The sequence below is a fragment of the Prionailurus bengalensis genome, chromosome C1 (genome assembly GCF_016509475.1).
Source record: "Prionailurus bengalensis isolate Pbe53 chromosome C1, Fcat_Pben_1.1_paternal_pri, whole genome shotgun sequence".
Lineage (NCBI taxonomy): Eukaryota > Metazoa > Chordata > Mammalia > Carnivora > Felidae > Prionailurus > Prionailurus bengalensis.
Window position 1 is genome coordinate 195,919,578 of NC_057345.1, and position 19,342 is coordinate 195,938,919.

The 19,342-nt window shown below is 38.5% G+C and overlaps 1 protein-coding gene across 4 annotated transcripts in view; it reads left to right on the top strand.

Moving 5' to 3' along the window:
* Positions 1-19,342, top strand: part of UNC80 (unc-80 homolog, NALCN channel complex subunit) — a 225,572-nt gene that overhangs the window by 45,801 nt on the left and 160,429 nt on the right. For 3 of the 4 annotated variants that reach the window (XM_043577699.1, XM_043577697.1, XM_043577698.1), the window contains exons 10-18: positions 970-1,186; positions 1,820-1,960; positions 2,972-3,240; positions 4,324-4,701; positions 9,469-9,615; positions 13,488-13,635; positions 15,692-15,840; positions 17,996-18,162; positions 18,915-19,013. In XM_043577699.1, the coding sequence (XP_043433634.1) occupies positions 970-1,186; positions 1,820-1,960; positions 2,972-3,240; positions 4,324-4,701; positions 9,469-9,615; positions 13,488-13,635; positions 15,692-15,840; positions 17,996-18,162; positions 18,915-19,013 (1,715 nt within the window). The remainder of the gene's footprint in view (positions 1-969; positions 1,187-1,819; positions 1,961-2,971; positions 3,241-4,323; positions 4,702-9,468; positions 9,616-13,487; positions 13,636-15,691; positions 15,841-17,995; positions 18,163-18,914; positions 19,014-19,342) is intronic. The other variant, XM_043577700.1, reaches the window with a different exon arrangement.

The following is a 19,342-nucleotide window of genomic DNA, read 5'->3' on the forward strand; positions in this document are numbered from 1 at the left end:
GTAAGTATATGGAGCTAATGAGATAGAAAATAATATGTATAGAATAATGTATGTGCAGTAGCTTTATTTTCCAATTTTCAAAATAATCAGTTCAATTGTGTTCATGGAAGGCAGAACATTTATTATTAACTTATCTATAAGCTCAGAGTGTTGCTAAGCAAGCAGTCATGTCTACTTCATTGTTAATACAATAATAGGCAATGGCTATAGTTTTTCTAAAAACATTGATCATCAGGGGAATAAGTTTTCAGTACTGACTGCACATGAGAATCTCTGGGGAGCCATTAAAAATTCATGTGCCCAGGCCTGAACTCAAGCCAATTAGGTCATAATTGCTGAAGGTTAGGCCCAGACATTGGTATATTTTAAATGCTTCCCAAGAATTCTGAGCTCTTATTTATACTGGGTTTTAAAGTTGTTTGGTAGGAATAATGGGTTTATACCAATTCATGCTGTGTGTCTTTTTTAACTCTCCTTATGAACAGTGGCACACATTTGAAGTTGTCTGGCCAGAACCGTTGATCTCAATCCTGAAAAATGGAACAGAAAATACTGGCTGATCTAAGTGGTGACTTAGGGATCCTATACTCTACGTCAGTGGTCCTCAAATTTTAGCATGTATCATAATTACCTACAAGGCTTATCAAAACCCACATCACTAGGTCTTATCTTCTATGTTTCTGATGTAGTATGAGCCTGAGACCAGTTGATCCTGATGCTGCTGGTCCAGGTACAAGCCAACCAAGCAGAAAGACCCAAGGGACATGTTGTCTTTTGCTTTGTTTCTTTCACTCTTTCAATGAATTGTGGAAATGTCACCCATCTCTATCGGATGATACTCAGTGACTTTCTGAGTCTCTTCATCCTGGAACATTCCTGTAATTTACTGTAGATTGTAGAGCCCTTTGGGAAGCAAACTATCACTTTTCCTTTGCCCTGTGCCTAACCCTTAACCTCTCATCCTCATAGTTCAAGAGCCGCAAAGAAGACCGAGAGAGGAAAGGTTCCATCCCATTCCACCACACAGGAAAGAGGAGGCCTCGAAGAATGGGAGTGCCATTCCTGCTTCATGAAGACCACTTGGATGTGTTCCCCACCCGAAGCACATTCTCCTTCGGAAGCTTCCCTGGGCTTGGAGAAGACAGGCGAGGCATTGAAAAAGGAGGCTGGCAAACCACCATTTTAGGTGACCACAAGGACTTTCCAAAGTAGGGCAGAGCTTGAGTGACCTGTTTAGAAATCTGGATCTAGGGCTCCCGGGCAAATCTGCATCTTTCTTGAACAGTTTAGTCAAGAAATGTGGGCCCAGATGCTAGCTTCCTAGTACCAAAGGAATGCAGGTAATTTAATTAAATATGGAAAAACCCTGTATAATTAGGTAATGGCCCTATTTCTTACATACTCTAGATGTGGAAATATGGCCTTAAAGGGTCTTGTGCATTAACTTCATTGTGAATCCAAAGGCAGACTTTAATTTGGATATTAGAAAAGGGAAATGTAAAGAAAAGAAAAAGATTCTTTTTTCTTTCTGAATGACATATTCAGAAAGCCAGCTCAAAATCAGGAGCCAGAAACTAGCTGGAACTCCACATATGGTTTCTGACATTTGGCTTGGATTGGGGCTGATCTTATGACAGGCAGCTTCATGAATCATCTTGACCCTGACTATCCCCAGGACTAGTTTCATTCCTAATATCTGACTGTGCCTCATACACTTCCCAATGTCCCTTTACTCTCACTGCCATCCTTTGGTAAAACAACATCTTGGCAGAGGATCTTCCATTTTCAAACCCTCTTGTGGTGCTCTTGTCCATCTCAGGGAAATTTACCCGGCGGGGCAGTTCGGATGCAGCCACGGAGATGGAGAGCCTGAGTGCCAGGCACTCACACTCCCATCACACCCTGGTGAGTGACCAGCCAGATCACTCCAACAGCCATGGAGAAAACACTGTCAAGGAAGGTGGGTCGGAAGGCGCACCTGCAGGCGGGAGTTCAGGTTCCTTTTCCTGTTTCCTGTTTTTACTCCATGTTTCATTTTCATTGTAATCTGGTTCCTTACACTTTTTGAAAATTTGCATTCATGTATTACATTGCTTGGTAATTTACTAGTGAGCCGTTGTTAGGATTTCCTTAGTAACAAAGCTACTCGATGGCATACTGCAAGCACCATGCGTCTCAGAGGGAAAGCAAGCCATGCATATTTGTTTTCAAAAGGTCATAGACCCACAGGGCTAGAAGAGACTTGGAAGACAATTATATGCATTACTTGGACACCCTGTATGATGTCCCTCTAAAGGACTTGTCCACTTTCAATGTGAAGAAAGTCACTGCCTTCCAGGGCCATCGATTCCTTCCTCAGACAGCTACGATTTTAAATAAGTGCCTTATGTGCTTTGTGTGGAGAAAACATGTGTGTCTGGGTGGAATCTAAAATGGGTTCTTAATCTGTACTCTTAACCTATGAGCATAATTTGAGCTCTCTTTTCCCAGGAGTATATTTCAAGTATTTGATGATACCAGTTAGTTACCACCACAAATTTATGTTCTATTACTTTTAAGCAAAAAAAAAAAAAGAATCCTTCTTATTTGTTGCTTAAATATGCTAGATAAAACCAAATATTTTACCAGCCACAAACTTGGGGAGAAATACTTCAACTAAACTAGTTTAACTTTATCAGTAGGATCTGCCATTTAATAGTGGGCAAAATCCACCTGTTAAACAAAAGTTAAATTCTAGCCTGAGTCTTAAGGAAGCCAGTTGGAAGTCATATTTTCTATAACCTTCATTCGGATATTACATGGCCTTAACACTTGAGGCAATTCCATGAGAATTGAGAATAGCTTTGAGACTATAAGTCAAATATCTACAAAAGCTTCAGCTGTGATTGTTGTCATGATAATAAAACTGTCTGACATGATAGTGTGGCAAGTTAATATGGGGAAAACTAAGACATTGCTTTCTTTTTATTAGTGCAATCCCAGATCTCCACTATTACAGTTGCAACCTTCAATACCACATTGGCATCATTCAACGTAGGCTATGCAGACTTTTTCAGTGAGCATATGAGGAAGCTCTGCAACCAGGTGCCTATCCCAGAGATGCCACATGAACCCTTGGCATGTGCAAACCTGCCTCGAAGCCTCACAGACTCCTGCATAAACTACAGCTACTTAGAGGACACGGAACATATCGATGGGACCAATAACTTTGTCCACAAGAATGGCATGCTTGATCTTTCTGTAAGAAGAAAGAATTTTTCTTACCAAAGCTTGGAAGATAATGGCTCTTTGATCCAGTTTTTATAAGGCTGGGTAAAATGGGTATATAGATTCTTAGAAATGTTGAATCTTAAAATGAAAAAGCTACCCATATACAAAATTTCACAAATATGTCAACCATCATAGATGTATCTTTCCCCCTTTTTTCCTCGAATTACATTAGGTGTGATCTGATCTCAGAATATTTTTATAATCCAAAAGAATTAGCGAATCCTGAATATGTATATATAAATATACATAAATGTGTGTGTGCTAAGTCCTTTATAAAAAGTTCTCAGTTTATTTTCTTTTCTTATATAAGCAACATGATTCCAAACCTCCCACATAGCAAGGGAAAATGAATAGAAGTCCATTAAAAGATTTAAACTTGCATTCTCAGGAATGCCTGTCTTGATTATAGTTATTACCAAATGAAAGGGTTGTTATATTTTACAATTATATTTCACAAAATGTTTTATTTCACATTAGGGAACTGGATCAGCAAATAATTTAAAATATTAAAATCAATGAAAGGACATAATTTAAACATGCAAATATTTTGCATTTAAAATTGAAGTGTAAATAATGATACAATTGTGAATACATAAATGTTCCCCTATTATGGAGATATGGAAATTATTGTTCTTTATCCACTATTGACATAAAGTGAAAGGCAGAGGATTAAAGCACTTTGGTGTAAAAAATCAGTTGAGCAAGTTTCCATTTGGACAAAAAATATCTGCCCCATTAATCACTGTTTTTCAGTACCCCTATTAACTGTCTATATGATGGCAAGTTTTGGAATACTTAATGTGAGATAATACAGACATTTTTTTCACACAGACATTTTTAATTCTTGGGTGACTTATACGTTACGTTAAACACGTACACAAGGTCCCAATACAATGTAGATAGGAACATCTGAGAATTAACTGAATTATTTATGCTTAAGTGCTTAGAACAGCCTAAAGGAAATGATTAAACAGAATAAGCAAATCTGTGTACGAAGGTGTAGGTAGCTCATGTAAATTAATCATCCTCTGTTTATCTTTGTCTTCCCCCCAGGTTGTTCTGAAGGCTGTTTATCTTGTCCTTAACCATGACATCAGTTCTCGTATCTGTGATGTGGCACTAAACATTGTGGAATGCTTGCTTCAGCTTGGTGTGGTGCCTTGTGTAGAAAAGAACAGAAAGAAGAGTGAAAACAAGGAAAATGAGGCTATGGAAAAAAGAGCAAGTGAGGGAACTTTCCAGTTCAAAGGAGTATCTGGAAGTTCACCCTGTGGATTCGGGGGCCCTTCAGTTAGTGGAGCTGGAGATGGTGGAGGAGAAGAAGGAGGAGGTGGAGGCGGAAGAGGTGATGGAGGTGATGGAGGTGATGGAGGAGGAGGTGGAGGAGGTGGAGGTGGACCTTATGAGAAGAATGAGAAGAACCAAGAGAAGGTATGAATGAACCACCTTCTGTGTTCGCATGAAATGTTGCCCCTAATTTCTTTCCAGTGCCTGCTTGCCAGCAATTAGTTGACTCAATCACAATTAGTCACTAAAACAAGAAAGTCACTAAAACTAGAAATCTCTTCATTGAGTTTTCACCAGGCATTAGTAGAAACAGTTACACGAAACTGTATTCTAAGTTCAAAAACTGTATTGTCAATTCAAAGACCAATTCAAGCAGTGTTAGAGCTAATTCCCTGGTCATGTCATTTCTGCAAGAGAGTATCTACATTACCATAATTCTCAGTCTGCCACCAACGATTGTCTCTTTCTAGTTTTTCAGGGTCTGACCTAATTGAGCAATGTTTTCTTCTCAGACTACCATAGCAAAATATCACAGATTGGGCAGATTAAACAAAAGAGGTTTACTTCTCATACTTCTGGAGGCTAGGAACTCCAAGATGAAGGTGCTAACAAGGTTTCTGAAGTTTTTTTCTTGGATTGTAAGTGGTTGCTGTCTTGTTATGTGCTCACATAGCCCCTTTTTACTGTATTCTCTCTCTCTTACACACACACACACACACACACACACACACACACACACACACACACCACCCACAGACAGAGAGCGAGAGTGACTCCTCTGTTGTCTCTTTTTATAGGGCACTGATCTTGGGGTGCCTAGATGGTTCAGGCAGTTGAGTGGGCAACTTCATTTCAGCTCAGGTCATGATTCCAGGGTTGTAGGATTGAGCCTTATGTCAGACTCTGTGCTGAGCATGGAGCCTGCTTGGGATTCTCTCTCTCTCTCTCTCTCTCTGTCTCTCTCTCTCTCTCTCTCTCCCTCTGCCCCTCTCCCCTGCTCAAGTGCTCTCTCTCTCTCTATCAAAAGTTTTTTTTAAATAAAAAAAAATAATAAGGGCACTTATCAGACCAGGGCCCCACTCTCATGATGTCCACATCTAATCCTAATTACCTCCCAAAGGCCATAATCAAATACCATCCCATTGGGAGACAGGGTTTCAACACATGAATTTGGGGGAAACACAAGCAGTATCATCTTTCCTCATAATGGTGTTTCTTCTCCTGATCTAAGGAACACATTTTGGGGCAGCCAGTTTCCATTATGGTTGAGAAAGAAAGGGAAGAATTTTATTCAGTTAATTGGTTGGTTTGTTGCTGTTGGTTTGAAAGACTAGCCTTGGTACTCTCATGTTTTACATCTTATGTTTTTAGCTTTCTTATTATTGATTATCCCTGAATTTAATTCCCTTTGCTCTGGCAACACCTCCTTTATGATCTCTGCACTTAATGCCAAGAATTGGTTTTCTCCTTTAATTTGGGTTTTAAATAAGAATTACCATAGCTTAAAATCACATAACTTATACCGATTCCAGTATGAGGTTTTTGTTGGAAAATGCTGTTAACAAATTGAAATCAACAAGACATTTGAATCTCTAACAGGTCACGATGTACATAGCAGGTTGTGTTTACAGGTGTAAGATGACATTGTTCCGAGTTCTACCATCTACACATTATCTAAACTATGAATTGTCCGTTTTTTTTTCTTACAGTGTGTCAGGTTTTTACGTCTGAAAAGGTGTTGCCATGCTCCTTCCTCTTTTACAGTTTCTTCTCCATCTCTTTCTAATCTTACTTGTTACATTTTTAATGTGTATTTATCATGTGTGTTTCTGCATCTCATTATCTACTCCTATATTCCCAATATTCTGGGTCTCTGATCCAAATATTCTTTCCCAATATTTGGGTTCCTGAATCATTTCTTTAAGATTTTCTTCTTCTACCCTAGTCATAAATATGTGTTTTCCAATTCTAATAGCATCTTCCAGTACTTAAGGTTCTCAGTTTCTTACCTACTCATACATCACTGAGGACAATCCAAAGATCCTCATATCTTACTTTTACTAAACTTCTATGTTTTACCTATCAATCTAAGCTGGTACTCAAAGAGATAACAGATGGTGTTATGTTCATTACAATATTCAAGGGAAAATAGAAAACAATAAAAGGGAGTTGTGAAATTTTGATAGACTTTTATTAGTAAAGCTTAGATAGTCCAACTAAATTGAAGAAGGCTTTGTTATGTATCCTAAGAATTTCTGAATTTCATTATTAGTATTATATTTTTGTTTTTACTTCTACAATTATATCCAATTAGTATCTTCATCTGATTTCTTATTATAGACCTGAAATTCTCTTGCCAATTTAAATCTAGTTATTATACTAGATACTAAATAATATAAATATTATTTTGACTTAAGTTATCACTCTTGATTAGATGGGATTTTTTGAAGTTAGATTATGTGGGCTCAAACAGCCACCAAAATATCAATGTTTTGTAGTTATGCAAAATAATATTCTTTATAGTAGAAAGAATTTATAAAATAAAACTTAATTATAGGTCAAGTGCATATATTTGTGATTCACAGAGGTCTGTTCTTCCCCAAATCCCTGTTATTTTTGGTGAAATCAGAATTTATCTAGTCTTGTACCCTAGTAATACCAGAAACATGGGGAATTGATTAATTCAGAAAGGAAGATCTAATTTCTATTTCTATATTTGCTACTAATACTGAGAGCCTGAAATGTATCTGTCCTGATTTCTGCCTATAGCTTGAAACATCTTTCTGAATGTCTGCTATAAGAGGAATCTAAATCCTAAGGACATCTGAAGGTCCAAAGAAAATCAAACCTGAATAGATACTTAAAAAGAGCTTTTGGAGCTAGAGATTTTTTTTAAGGAACATATAGTAATCTAAAAATGTATGTAAACCAATCTTCCAAATCAGGCCCTACCCAGGGTGAACTTTTCTGAGGCCAAGAGGGACTGAAATCCAGTGTAAGCTCTGCTCACTGAGCTCTTCACTCAAGGGCTGTATCTACTAAAAGGGCTCATTTTTTTCTGATTCACTTACCCAGAGGAATGCCTTTTCTAATTTGCATGAAGTTGTCTCGAGGAAAGCAGTATCCCACACCTACAAATGATAAACATTTTTGTGCCATTATTGTGTGTCTTACATATTTTGACTCATGTTAGCCTCACAGCTGTATGATATAGGTATTATTATGATTCCCATTTTGTAGGGCTCAGAGTGGTTAAGTAGCTGTCCCAAGGTTATGGAGCTAAGATTTGAAGCGAAACTAAAACATTTCTGAATGTCATATATATATATATATATATATATATATATATATATATATACATATATATATACACATACATACATATGTATAATATATGTATGTATAATATGTATAATATATATATTATGTAAATAAATGTTTATGGATAAGTCTAAGTCTTCCATTTGCAACCACCTGATCTATAGAATTCCCAGGAAACACACTAAGATATAGAGATGTGTGTACGGGAAGTTTCCTGGGATGTCTTCGCAGGATCAACATCTATGAAGTATGAAATAAGCAGGATGAGGTAGAGGGAAAAGCTGAACTGTAATATAGTTGTAACAGAGAACTCAGCCCATCACACAGGAAACTCTCAGCAAGGACGGCTCTCCAAAGCAATCTCCAGATGGTGTAAGGGAGCCCACCTTTATACACCCCCATCCACCCACCCACCTTCATTATGCCTTTGACCAGCCATTAGAAGCAGGCTGCTACCAGGAAGAGCTTAAGTGAGGCAACTCTCTTTAGCTAAGAGCAATGTCTGGAGAAGAGGTTCAGTGGAGAGCTGTCAGCCATTAACAGGCTCAAAGAATAAATATTCATTCCTGCAGAGGGCATCTCAGTACCACATCCACTACCTGAGCCTGTAGATTGAAAAAGAAGACCAACTGCATAACTTTAGGGAAGGAGAGTCTACCCTACCCAAATTATGGAATATGATGTCCGGATAACTCCACCTCTTTCACATCCTACCCACATTTGAGTACTTTCAACGTGTGACCCCAGCGTTTACATACCAGTCTGATCCACAATCAGAAAAGCCCTTCATAATTTACAGAGCAATGCTTATCCATTATCCATTATTTCCTTTGTTCTGCACAGTAAATTGATGAAATAGAAAGGACAACTATTAGAAACCTTAGGGCTCTTTGGAAATAATCCACAGAAGTCCATTTTTTCTAGAAGCTATGTGCTCCACTAACAACAGGAATTAAATGGGCAAAAGAGAGGATGATGACAGTTATTATTCACCTCAGGAGGGCTTCCTATCTACCTTTGAAGGAAGAAACAAGCTGAATGTTGACAAATTTTGTATTCTCACTTTGCTTAGGCATGAGTATTACAATATAGTGAACATATTACTTTAGAAAATCCCTTAAAAATGCTAGAAGTTGCCATGTGATCTCAAAGCTCCAGACTTTGATCAGTTCCAGAAATTTAATAAGAATCCTTGCCTGGTGGTACTATCAGAAGCCTGCTGAAGAGGGTTGCTTCAGGGAAAATCTTTTTGTCTTTATCACTGATAGTCCCCTTTGTCTCTCTCTAGGTGGTTCTGATAGTCTGCCAAGGATACAGAAAGCATGTTTTCTAATCAAGAGGTCTACATTCATATCCTTTAGCACTAGAGGGTGATCAAAATGCACAGACATTTTCCTTTCTCTTAAATCATATTCTGAATTTTATAAAGATTAACTTGCTTGGTGAGCTCTTGACAATTCTGTCTTTCAAGTTGCACATGCTCACCATAAAACATATAAAATTTGGTTTAATCACAAAATGGAATCTCAGTACCAAAAGGGCTTAGTGAGTAGGTGAACAGATGTCTTTTTTCTTGTTTGTGGGTGCTAGGATGAAAGTACACCTGTAAGCAACCATAGGCTTGCTCTGACCATGCTCATCAAAATAGTGAAGTCTTTGGGATGTGCCTATGGTTGCGGAGAAGGACATCGAGGGCTCTCTGGAGATCGTCTGAGACACCAGGTATTCCGGGAGAATGTAAGAGAATTAAAGTAGATTCCATTTCCTCTCCCTCTTCCCTCTCTCCAATTTAGGAATGAGTCCTTTGACAATGAGGGTCAGTGTTCCCTGAAAAATATTATATTTCATAGGGGTGATTAATGCTGATTTGGATTGGGAAGATTCCCACAACATATCTCAAGACCTCTAAAACCCAGGCCTGGTAAAGCTTAATTGGGAAAACACTTCTGCCTTCTGCCTAGGGCAGGCCAACTCCCAGTTGGCGAAAGGGTGTATCATTGGAAAGTATGAATTAGAGTCTGAAAGACCTGTGCAAAGATAAATACATTTAGCAAGTCTCTGATGGTCTGTGACAAATGACTTTTTAATCATCTGCCTGGGTACTATAGAAACATATTTTATATTAAAGAAAGGGGTCAAAGTTTAGGATTTAGTTTGTTATTCCTATATAGATAGGGAAAATGGCCCTTATTGGGACAAAACAGGACTATAAAAGTAGCCAGTCATGTTCTGGCTGCTTTGTTTCAGAATGAACCTTGACTCCTAAGTATTTAAGATCATGTCCCTTTGAACTGTGTGAAACTTGAAACTCTGCGCTTGGGCTTGCAAAGCATAATGCTGTCATGGAACATGGTCTTATTCCAGCTCATTTTCATTTGCCTCACCTGATTGCGACTTTTCCCTTGACTCTTGAGCAATAACCCACCTCCATAGCAAGTCCAAGATGGGACATTTGCCTCATGCACATGTTTGAATTGAAACCATAAGAAAATACCATAAGAAAATAAGACTTTTATGTAAATTTGAGTCCAGGAAACCCTTTGGCATATTTTGGCAGAGTTTTAAGATCATGTCAAAATCTAATGCCAGCCCATTTTTTCTTGGTATTAGTTTTTGTCATGAAATGTTCACACAGTATTAGCATGCTGGGTATCTTTCTTAATATGTCATCCACCTATCTATCCATTCATCCATCCTTGTCTGTTTCTTTTATGTTCTATTACGTTGTTTTATATTAACTTATTATATTATATTCACAGTAATTAACTTCTAAATTATGAAACTTGGCAACTTTGACCAAGATCTAGATTTTGAGGTCCAAAATTTAAAAATCAAAATAATAATTAGTAAGGCAATAGAAAGCTGACATTACCCCCATCTTTGCACATGCATAAGTGATTTTTAATGTGTGGTTTTTAGTTCTATCGCAGTGTGAATAAGTGCCTTCAAGGCTAAAACATTAACACTCCTCATACAGAAGACCAGTTCCATGAAACGAAACACTAAAAAATAGTAAGTGTCATGCTTGACTTGGAGGTATTAAACTGGCTCTGATGCCACAACCTGTCTTTCTAGACTTGAAGAAAATAGGAATACTTGGATCAGAAGCCGCTTGAGAGACCATTGTTGCTGCTCAGTCTACCGTGCTTCCCTCACCGAGACTCCTGAACATTTCCTGTCAGGATGTCTAGACAGTTTTTTACCTCCCTTCTCAGCTTTGCTGACTTACATGGCAAATCTTCCATTATCTTGTAGCCCAGCTTAATACTCATTATAGGGATTATATTTGCCTAATTTTGCTCAGCAAACACATTGTCCAAGATATACAAATCTGAGAAATTATCCCTGGGAAAGTCTAATTAATTCAAGAAGCTAGGTCTTTACAAATTTCTAAGGCATTGAATTTTCAGAGGTTGCTTAACTTTTAAGATGTTAAGAATATTTCTTACTTCTACCAGATCAGGGCCTCTATACTTTAAAAAATTTTTTTAATATTTATTTATTTCTGAGAGAGAGAGAGACAGAGACAGAGCATGAGCAGGGGAGGGGCAGAGAGAGAGGGAGACACAAAATCCAAAGCAGTCTCCAGGCTCTGAGCTGTCAGACACGGGACTGACATGGGATTCGAACTCATGAACCGTGAGATCATGACCTGAGCGAAAGTCCGACGCTCAACTGACTGAGCCACCCAGGTGCCCAAGGGCCTCTATACTTCTTAGAAAGAAAGAGAAAAAGAGAGAAAGAGAGAAAGAAAGAGAAAAAAAGAAAGAAAGAAAAAATTACTATAATGATATTCATCAAAATGCCTAATAATTCCATCATGTGTCTTTTAGATTAACCATTCATTGGTTGTCCCAAAATATTGAAAGGGAATTCACTCTGACAGTTTTATATCTTTTGGAGAAGAGATTCTTGAATATTCATTCAAAATCAAAATACTTAAGGTTTTGATTCCTGATTCTTGCTTAAACTTCTCATTGAACTCATTTAGACATTCTAATGGCCTCTAGACAGTACATCTGAAACTATGCTGTCATTGGAGTATTTTGTAGAGAAGACAGGATAATTTGTGCTTCGGGGCTTTCCAACCCAGGATTTTAAAGTGCTTCATATGTGTTGCAATCAAGATCTTCACATATTTTTTATGGGGTAAAAATTAAATACTACTTCATAAGGGAAATATTTTATGTAAATGCTTTGAAAACATAATTTTTCAGCAAGCAGCATTTATTTTATAAGAAGAAAAAATGAATTTGCCTGAGAACCAGCAAACAGCAATATCTCTGGAATAAAAACACCTAATTTCTCAATATTCTAGGACCTAATAAAGGCAAAATGAAAACAATTACCAGTCCACCTGACTTTGTGATATAGCCAGAGAGATTACCACAAGGTCATACCAAGTTTATTGCTAATTCAGCCTTTTATACTCTTTCTTTCCCTCTCAAATTTTTCCAGAAGCTTTCTCTGGGCCTTGATTTGTTAAAATAGTGATGTAACTTAAATTTTCTTTTGGGAATCCATTAAGGGCCCATCTTATGTGTTTAAATTCTTAGGGACTGCTTTCTCTAATCTTACTTCCATGATTGTGCCTGGTTGTCCAAAGTTCTCCGTCCTCAATTAAGGTGGTTAACTTGGACAAAGTCCTTGACTTCTGTGAGCCTCAATTTCCTCCACTGTAATATGGGGATACTCATCAAATCACAGAGGTGTGAAAGTCAAATGTTATACAGTTACAAGCAAGAAACATGTTTTAAACAGCAAAGCACCACCCAAATGTGATTTTTCTCTCCATGATAGGACAAGGCTGGGAGGCTTCTAATGACCCTCGATACTATCAGTGCATTCTGTCTGTGGCCTTCTGCAGCCAATGGCTGTGATGTTACTTGCTCTAATGGAGAGATTATTCCCGTTCTCTTTGTCAGATGGCAGAATCATTTACTGTATTGTCTGAAATATGGTTGTGAGTAGCAGGGTCTAGCCAGTGGTCACTTGGTTGTCATGTCTATAAAGCCAATTTCTGTTTAAATATCAAACTTTCACATTGAAATACAGACACATAAACAAACTAGATGTGCCTTTATTTTATGCCTCCTTCATGCTTGAAGGGTCCTCCCTTCCTGGCCATATATGAGAACACTGGATACCCACTTCATATATCCCTCTCACCCACTCCATTAAATCTACTTAAGTCCAAAATAGCTGAACATAGGAGTGGCACCCTTCCTCCCACTGCACAAAGCTTTGAGGTTTTCCAAACCTGGATAACCAATTCTATAACCTGCCTAATTTTTATACTTGGAGCATTTTTCATTGAGATCTTAAAATCGTGATCTTGGCAAAAAGACTGAATTCCTCTGGCACCAGCATTAGACGTTAGCCTTGGGTTTTACTTGGAGCAGCCCTTCTAAAAGTAAAGTCCCTCATACTGCTCAGCTTAGTCTCTGCCCCTTCCTTGCTCAGACAAGGGGGGCTTGCAGGGTTGGCTGGCACCAGCCAGCAGGGATGGACAGAAGCCTTTGCCTTCTGCAGGCTTCTGTCTCAGACTAATGGTATCCCCAGCTTAAGCTGGTACCTGTGACTTCTTCACTTTTCTTCCTTCATTACAGGCCCAGAACTGCCTCACTAAGCTATACAAGCTAGATAAGATGCAATTCCGACAAACCATGAGGGACTATGTGAACAAGGACTCTCTCAATAATGTAGTGGACTTCTTGCATGCTTTGCTAGGATTTTGTATGGAGCCAGTCACTGACAGTAAGTAAAGATGTGCCATGTTCCAGGAGAGAGCACTATGAGGTGAAACAGGTAGTGTTTCTGAGGTACCCTGAATATGTGGGGATAGACTTTAGAGGAAAAGGTGTGTGTGTGTGTGTGTGTGTGTGTGTGTGTGTGTGTGTGTGAGAGAGAGAGAGAGAGAGAGAGAGAGAGAGTATAATAGAGTATAAGCAAGAGAAGCTTGCACATTATCTTTGGTGACACATTTTGGGGGGTTTCCAAGGAGAACTTAACTCAGCAAAGGGCATTTTGTAAAGCTGTGGCGTCCCCACCATTAGCCCCTCAATCTATACACTATCACTCATGGCACTCCTCTCTTTCTCATACAATTTTCTGTTGTATGACCACTGAGGCAAAATCAGGGAACAAGGGAGTATATTCATTAGTTCAACAAATATGAAATGACTACCTAATATGTGCCAGGCAGAGTGCTTGAAAATTTTTTTTCACAAGATAAAACAGGAAAGAAAAGATATATAGAAACATAGTAGTAACATAATTTTGATACACTCGTATACACATATATACTAAAATATTTTAAATAGGCAAATAGATATATAGATAATCCCACATACCATTTTAGAACTTGGTGTTTTGAGAAAACTCCACTGTAGAAACCTGTGGTATAGGGGGACCAGTGAACATCAATTGCACTCATAATAGACCTAACACCTTCAATACCACTTGGGTGTAAACACAGTAATGAAATGAAAGTGATGTATGAAGACTGAGGTGAGTAAAATACACATTTTAATTAGAGCCTGGGAAGAAATAACTTCTTCATGTGGATGTTTATGGTTTATATAATACATGTGTGATCGTTGATTAATTTATAATGAAGATCTATTTGATGAATTTGGAAGCAGTTTCCCTATCTTTATTGTTTGGCGATCACATTTAAAACAATATTGTTCCTCTATAGAGCCCCTAAAACAATGTACATTATCAGAGTTGTTTTAAGCTGAGCACATTACAAATTTTAGAAAATAATTAAATGAGAAGAGAGATTCCTGAGTACAAACTATTTTCTCTTTTTTAAGCCATTTGAGATAGAAACTACAAGCAGAGACTAAGAGATTTCTTTCTATAATGTAAAGTCTAGGGCTAATCCCCAGCCAGTTGGCACAGACAGTGAGAGGTTATAATAAAGTGACAAATCCCCCGTGGGACTCTTGAGAGACAGAAGTAGCTCCCAGTGAATCAGCCAGCCAAACACACAGGTCCCTATCTGATCAGTGTCAGGGCTACATAAATCCTGACCGTACAGTCCACAGATGGTTCACAGTCATTAAGAATCTTCTGGCAAGTCTCCAGAATAGCTAATGTGTCCCCTAAGAAATGTTTCCTGGATATGTTAACAAGTGGCATAAAGTGCCATGGGAGGGTGATGGCTTCAGTTCACTGGCATTTCACATTTCAGTGAGTTATAAGGAAGTGGCTCTAAGAGAGGTGGTAGGTTTTCCCTCTTGGTATGGCAAGTCTGTGGAGGCAAGAAGCTGCTAGAAGTTCTATGCAGCTCGTGGCAGGACTCAGTGTCCTTTTTATTACCAGTGCTAGTGTGAATCCCCCTCAGGGCCCTTTCCCACCTTTTCCTCCCCCTGGCCAGCTCATGGGGTTGGTCCCACCTCACTCCACTTCTGAAAGACTGAACAATTTCCACTGGGAAGCCAGCATTCCTCACCACCAAAAAGGCTGAATCAAATAAATTCTCTCTTCAATGAGGGATTCTTATTTTTTAAGTGATCACCTATTTAAAAACTAGGTCTAAACATCTTTCTTAGGGTCAACAGTTGATTCTCCCTTTTTGCTAAGACTTATCAATATAAACATTCCACAACACGATGGACTATATCATGGTAAAGACTCTGAGGAAGACTGTGAGTTGTTTATCTCCAAGTCTCCAAGGTGTATCTTTAGTCCGTTTCTGAATTTTGTGTAGCCCTTCACTAATTCCTGGGTGCCAAATACTTCGTTACTTCTTTAACCTGTGTAGCTTAATGAAACATTGCCTTGAATTAGTGCCTTTGCATTCCAGACAAGGCTGGGTTTGGAAATAACTTCACCACGGTGGACAACAAATCCACAGCCCAAAACGTGGAAGGCATCATCGTCAGCGCCATGTTTAAATCTCTTATCACCCGTTGCGCTTCAACTACACATGAATTGCACAGCCCTGAGAATCTGGTGAGAAGTTCACCTCTTCTTCCCACAGGAATTCTTGGTCTCTGCTCTAAGAAATGTTCTCAGTCATGGCCATGAGATAGACAAGTTAAAGTCTAAAAGTCTTCACCTTAAAGTTAAAAATCTCTGTTTTCCCAAAGTGACCAGTAGCTCATGGTGGAGCCTCGATGACACATTTCTCCTCGTTGTTATTCATTATTCTACTTGAAAATTGACGTATCTTCCTCTTCTACCTCATCAGTTCTGTGGTGATTGCTGAGATAGTTGCAAGGTACTTTGAACCCGTAAAAAGAAAGAGGGGCTGGAGCACAGCTTATTAACTCATGAAATATTAAATAATACTACACCAAGCATTTTCTTGAAACCACACTTACTTTAAAAATAAAATATGCTGCTGGAACTAGTTTTGTTTTCTTTTATTGAATTTTTTAGGTACTCCTCATAAATGACTGTGTTAATTAAACCACTGAAGCCGCAAGTAGTATGGAGAGAGAAGCAGGTTATAACAAGTTAGTGCTTAATTGTGGTTTGGGGTACGAGAAGTAGATTAAGGCTGATGGATCTGACATGACTAGATGAATTCATTTCTCTCTGGGGAGTAAAGGAACATTTCTCTATCTTACCAATCTGTTACATATTGTGACTTCTATGTAGAAATCAGCCCATTTATACATATTGACACTATCTGCTAATCTACCTAAATCAAGGAAATCATTTTAAGCTATTGAAACTATTCACATCACTTTGGGTAAACAAACTAAAATCCCAAACCTAAGGCAATTTAATTTTGCTGACTGTCAAAGCCACCTCAGCAAAGTTTTTGGAGCTTGAGAAAAACATGGGCCCCATCCATGCATTTAATTTGGTCATGGCAAGAAGTAATTTGACAAGTTGATTATAATATGTGTGAGCACTTGTTATACATTTTAGTTTGCAAAATCATGTACAGAAGAAATAACTGTATTTCTTAACTTTCTTTAAATCATCTTAGTTTTGACTTTGAACTCTCATTTCAGAATGGCTGCAAGTTGAACCCCAGTCATTCTTGGGTTTCCTTGCTTCATAGAGTGGTGCAAAGATCCCAAGTCTTTGATAGGACCTAGGACCTGGGGAGCTCCATGGGTCTCAATCATCAATTCATACCTGTTATTTCACATACTGCTCTCTGCTGCATGCTTAGGGCTGGGCATTCTAGTTAATTTAGAACCCTGGTTTTGGGGGTCTTGTCCCTTTTATGGAAGAGCTACCAAAGTATACAGTGAAGGCACAGGGTCTTTCTGACCCTAGAACCAAAAAAACACCCTTTCCATCTTTTCCCCAGTTACTGCTCCTTCTGATGTTTTAAGGGTCATGGGCATGATTGTCCCATTGGGCCTTAGGTTTTTAAACCAAAGCTATCAAGTAAGTGTTTAAGTGGTTTTGTTTAGGCTTCTGTGTTCTGCTTTGCCATGAACCTTTCCTAAGGCAAAGAATACAGTAACTACCTTCTTGAAGAAAAAGGAGGAAATGCTGAGTGAAAAGCTTAATATCTCAAGAAAAAGGTCCTGTATATATTTTTCAATATGGATTCATCAATGTACTGGTTTTAATAGCCCTACATCACCTGTAGTTCATAGTCAGGTTCGTGTACAAATGAACTTCAACATACACATTTTTTAAATATGTCAAGCAAAATAAATTGTCCTTGAATATCAGGCTCTGTTAGAAGTGTCTAGATGACTTAGCATACTTTATCACAGTGATGTAGAAAAATTGGAGAAGCTGAATAAGGACTGAAATCTCTAGTCTAAACAAATTTCTGATTGCCTTTTTTTGCAGGCATCTCTTCAGAAGTCCCAATTAAGAGAGAAAATTAAAGCTTGGGAATCCAGTGGTTTAAAGTATAAATTGATGTCTTTCTAATGATACAACCAACTTTCTGAATATGAAGCATGGTAACCATCCTTTATCGTACTAAGGATGACAGGCAAAGTTCTTGATAATGTTGCTGTAGGAACAATGGAGAGATAGTGTACCATCGGTTTCATTGTCGTAAATTGTCTTCCTTTTATGATTCCAATGCTGACCTAAGTCTAAGGAATTAGCTTCTCCCACTCTTCCTGTGAAAACCACTTAATCACACGACTTTCCCCAAACCTTCCTTCTTGCATCCAAACAGGGGCTGTACTGTGATATCCGTCAGCTGGTCCAATTTATCAAAGAGGCTCATGGGAATGTCTTCAGGAGAGTGGCCCTCAGCGCTTTGCTTGACAGTGCTGAGAAGTTGGCACCAGGGAAAAAGCTGGAGGAGAATGAATCTGAATCTAAGACTGCAGGCAGTAAAAGGTTGGAAGCTTGAGCTATATATAAACATTAGTGTTTGCCTTCTGTCACTGGAATGTAATCTTTTGTTGTACTGTCCATGTGGTTCATAGCGTGGTGTATAACTAGTGCAGGCATGGTGGAACTATCTTGAATACATGGCATCATTGGTGATAGTCCAGCTGCAGCTTTGAAAAGGGAGGTGTTTACTGTCAAATAAACCCTACCTCTATATAAATCAAAGCTCAGTTGATTTCAGGCTTGCATACTCTTGATCTTTAATTCACAGCTCTCACTAATATGGTGAAATGCTACCTGTGTGTTAGTCTTTTCCAAGGAAAATTTACATTTTTGTCCGGAGAGGAAAAGCAATTATTGATGCCGTATCCTTCTGTTCAGTAAGTAATATTTTAAACATGGCAGAATAGGAATTGCTGAGCAGCCCTCTGTTGTTTTTTCTTCTAGTATGTATGTTTATTGTATGCCTATTCTATAAAATACGCCACTTACCAAGATTAAAAGAAACTCCTAAATTTACAATCTTGTTTGTAGTTAATGACTCTGTTCACGATGATGGTGGTATACTTAGGCAATAAGGCTCTAGGTCATGAATGAAATGGTAGGATATGAGTTTCATACAATATAGTCTCACGATGACAGGGTTTGAAAGCAATACACATTGCCTATAAGGGAATGTTCTGCTTTGTGAAGTATATGAGGTATTGAGGAGTGGTGTCCTGCTCTGTTGTGATTGGTGGAATGCACCATTTGCATAGGTCAGAGGCGGGGAGCATTGTGGAGAAAGGCCAGGTGTCCTCTGCCCCTGAGGAATGTCGCAGCTTCATGTCTGGTCGCCCCTCACAGACTCCAGAGCAGTAAGTAGCATTGATTTTTGTCTCCAGTGCAGTTGGCTGAGCACTTCCTGCTGCAAGAAATCATCTTTGAACTTTGCCTTGCTTCTGACCTTTACTTTTCATTCCCAAAGCCACTAATCTCTACAGACTCAAATCACAAATAACCAGCCTCAGGCCTACAGGAAGCTTCCTTAACTGCGTTTCCCTTTCCCAGTCTCTACCCCACTTCTGCTTTTCTTGCACACTCCGCAGATAAATCATGAAAAATACTGTGCCTATCAGGTGGGGTGGGGATGTCATCTACTTTCTTGCTTAAAATCACTTATAACTTTTTTAATGTTTATTTATAT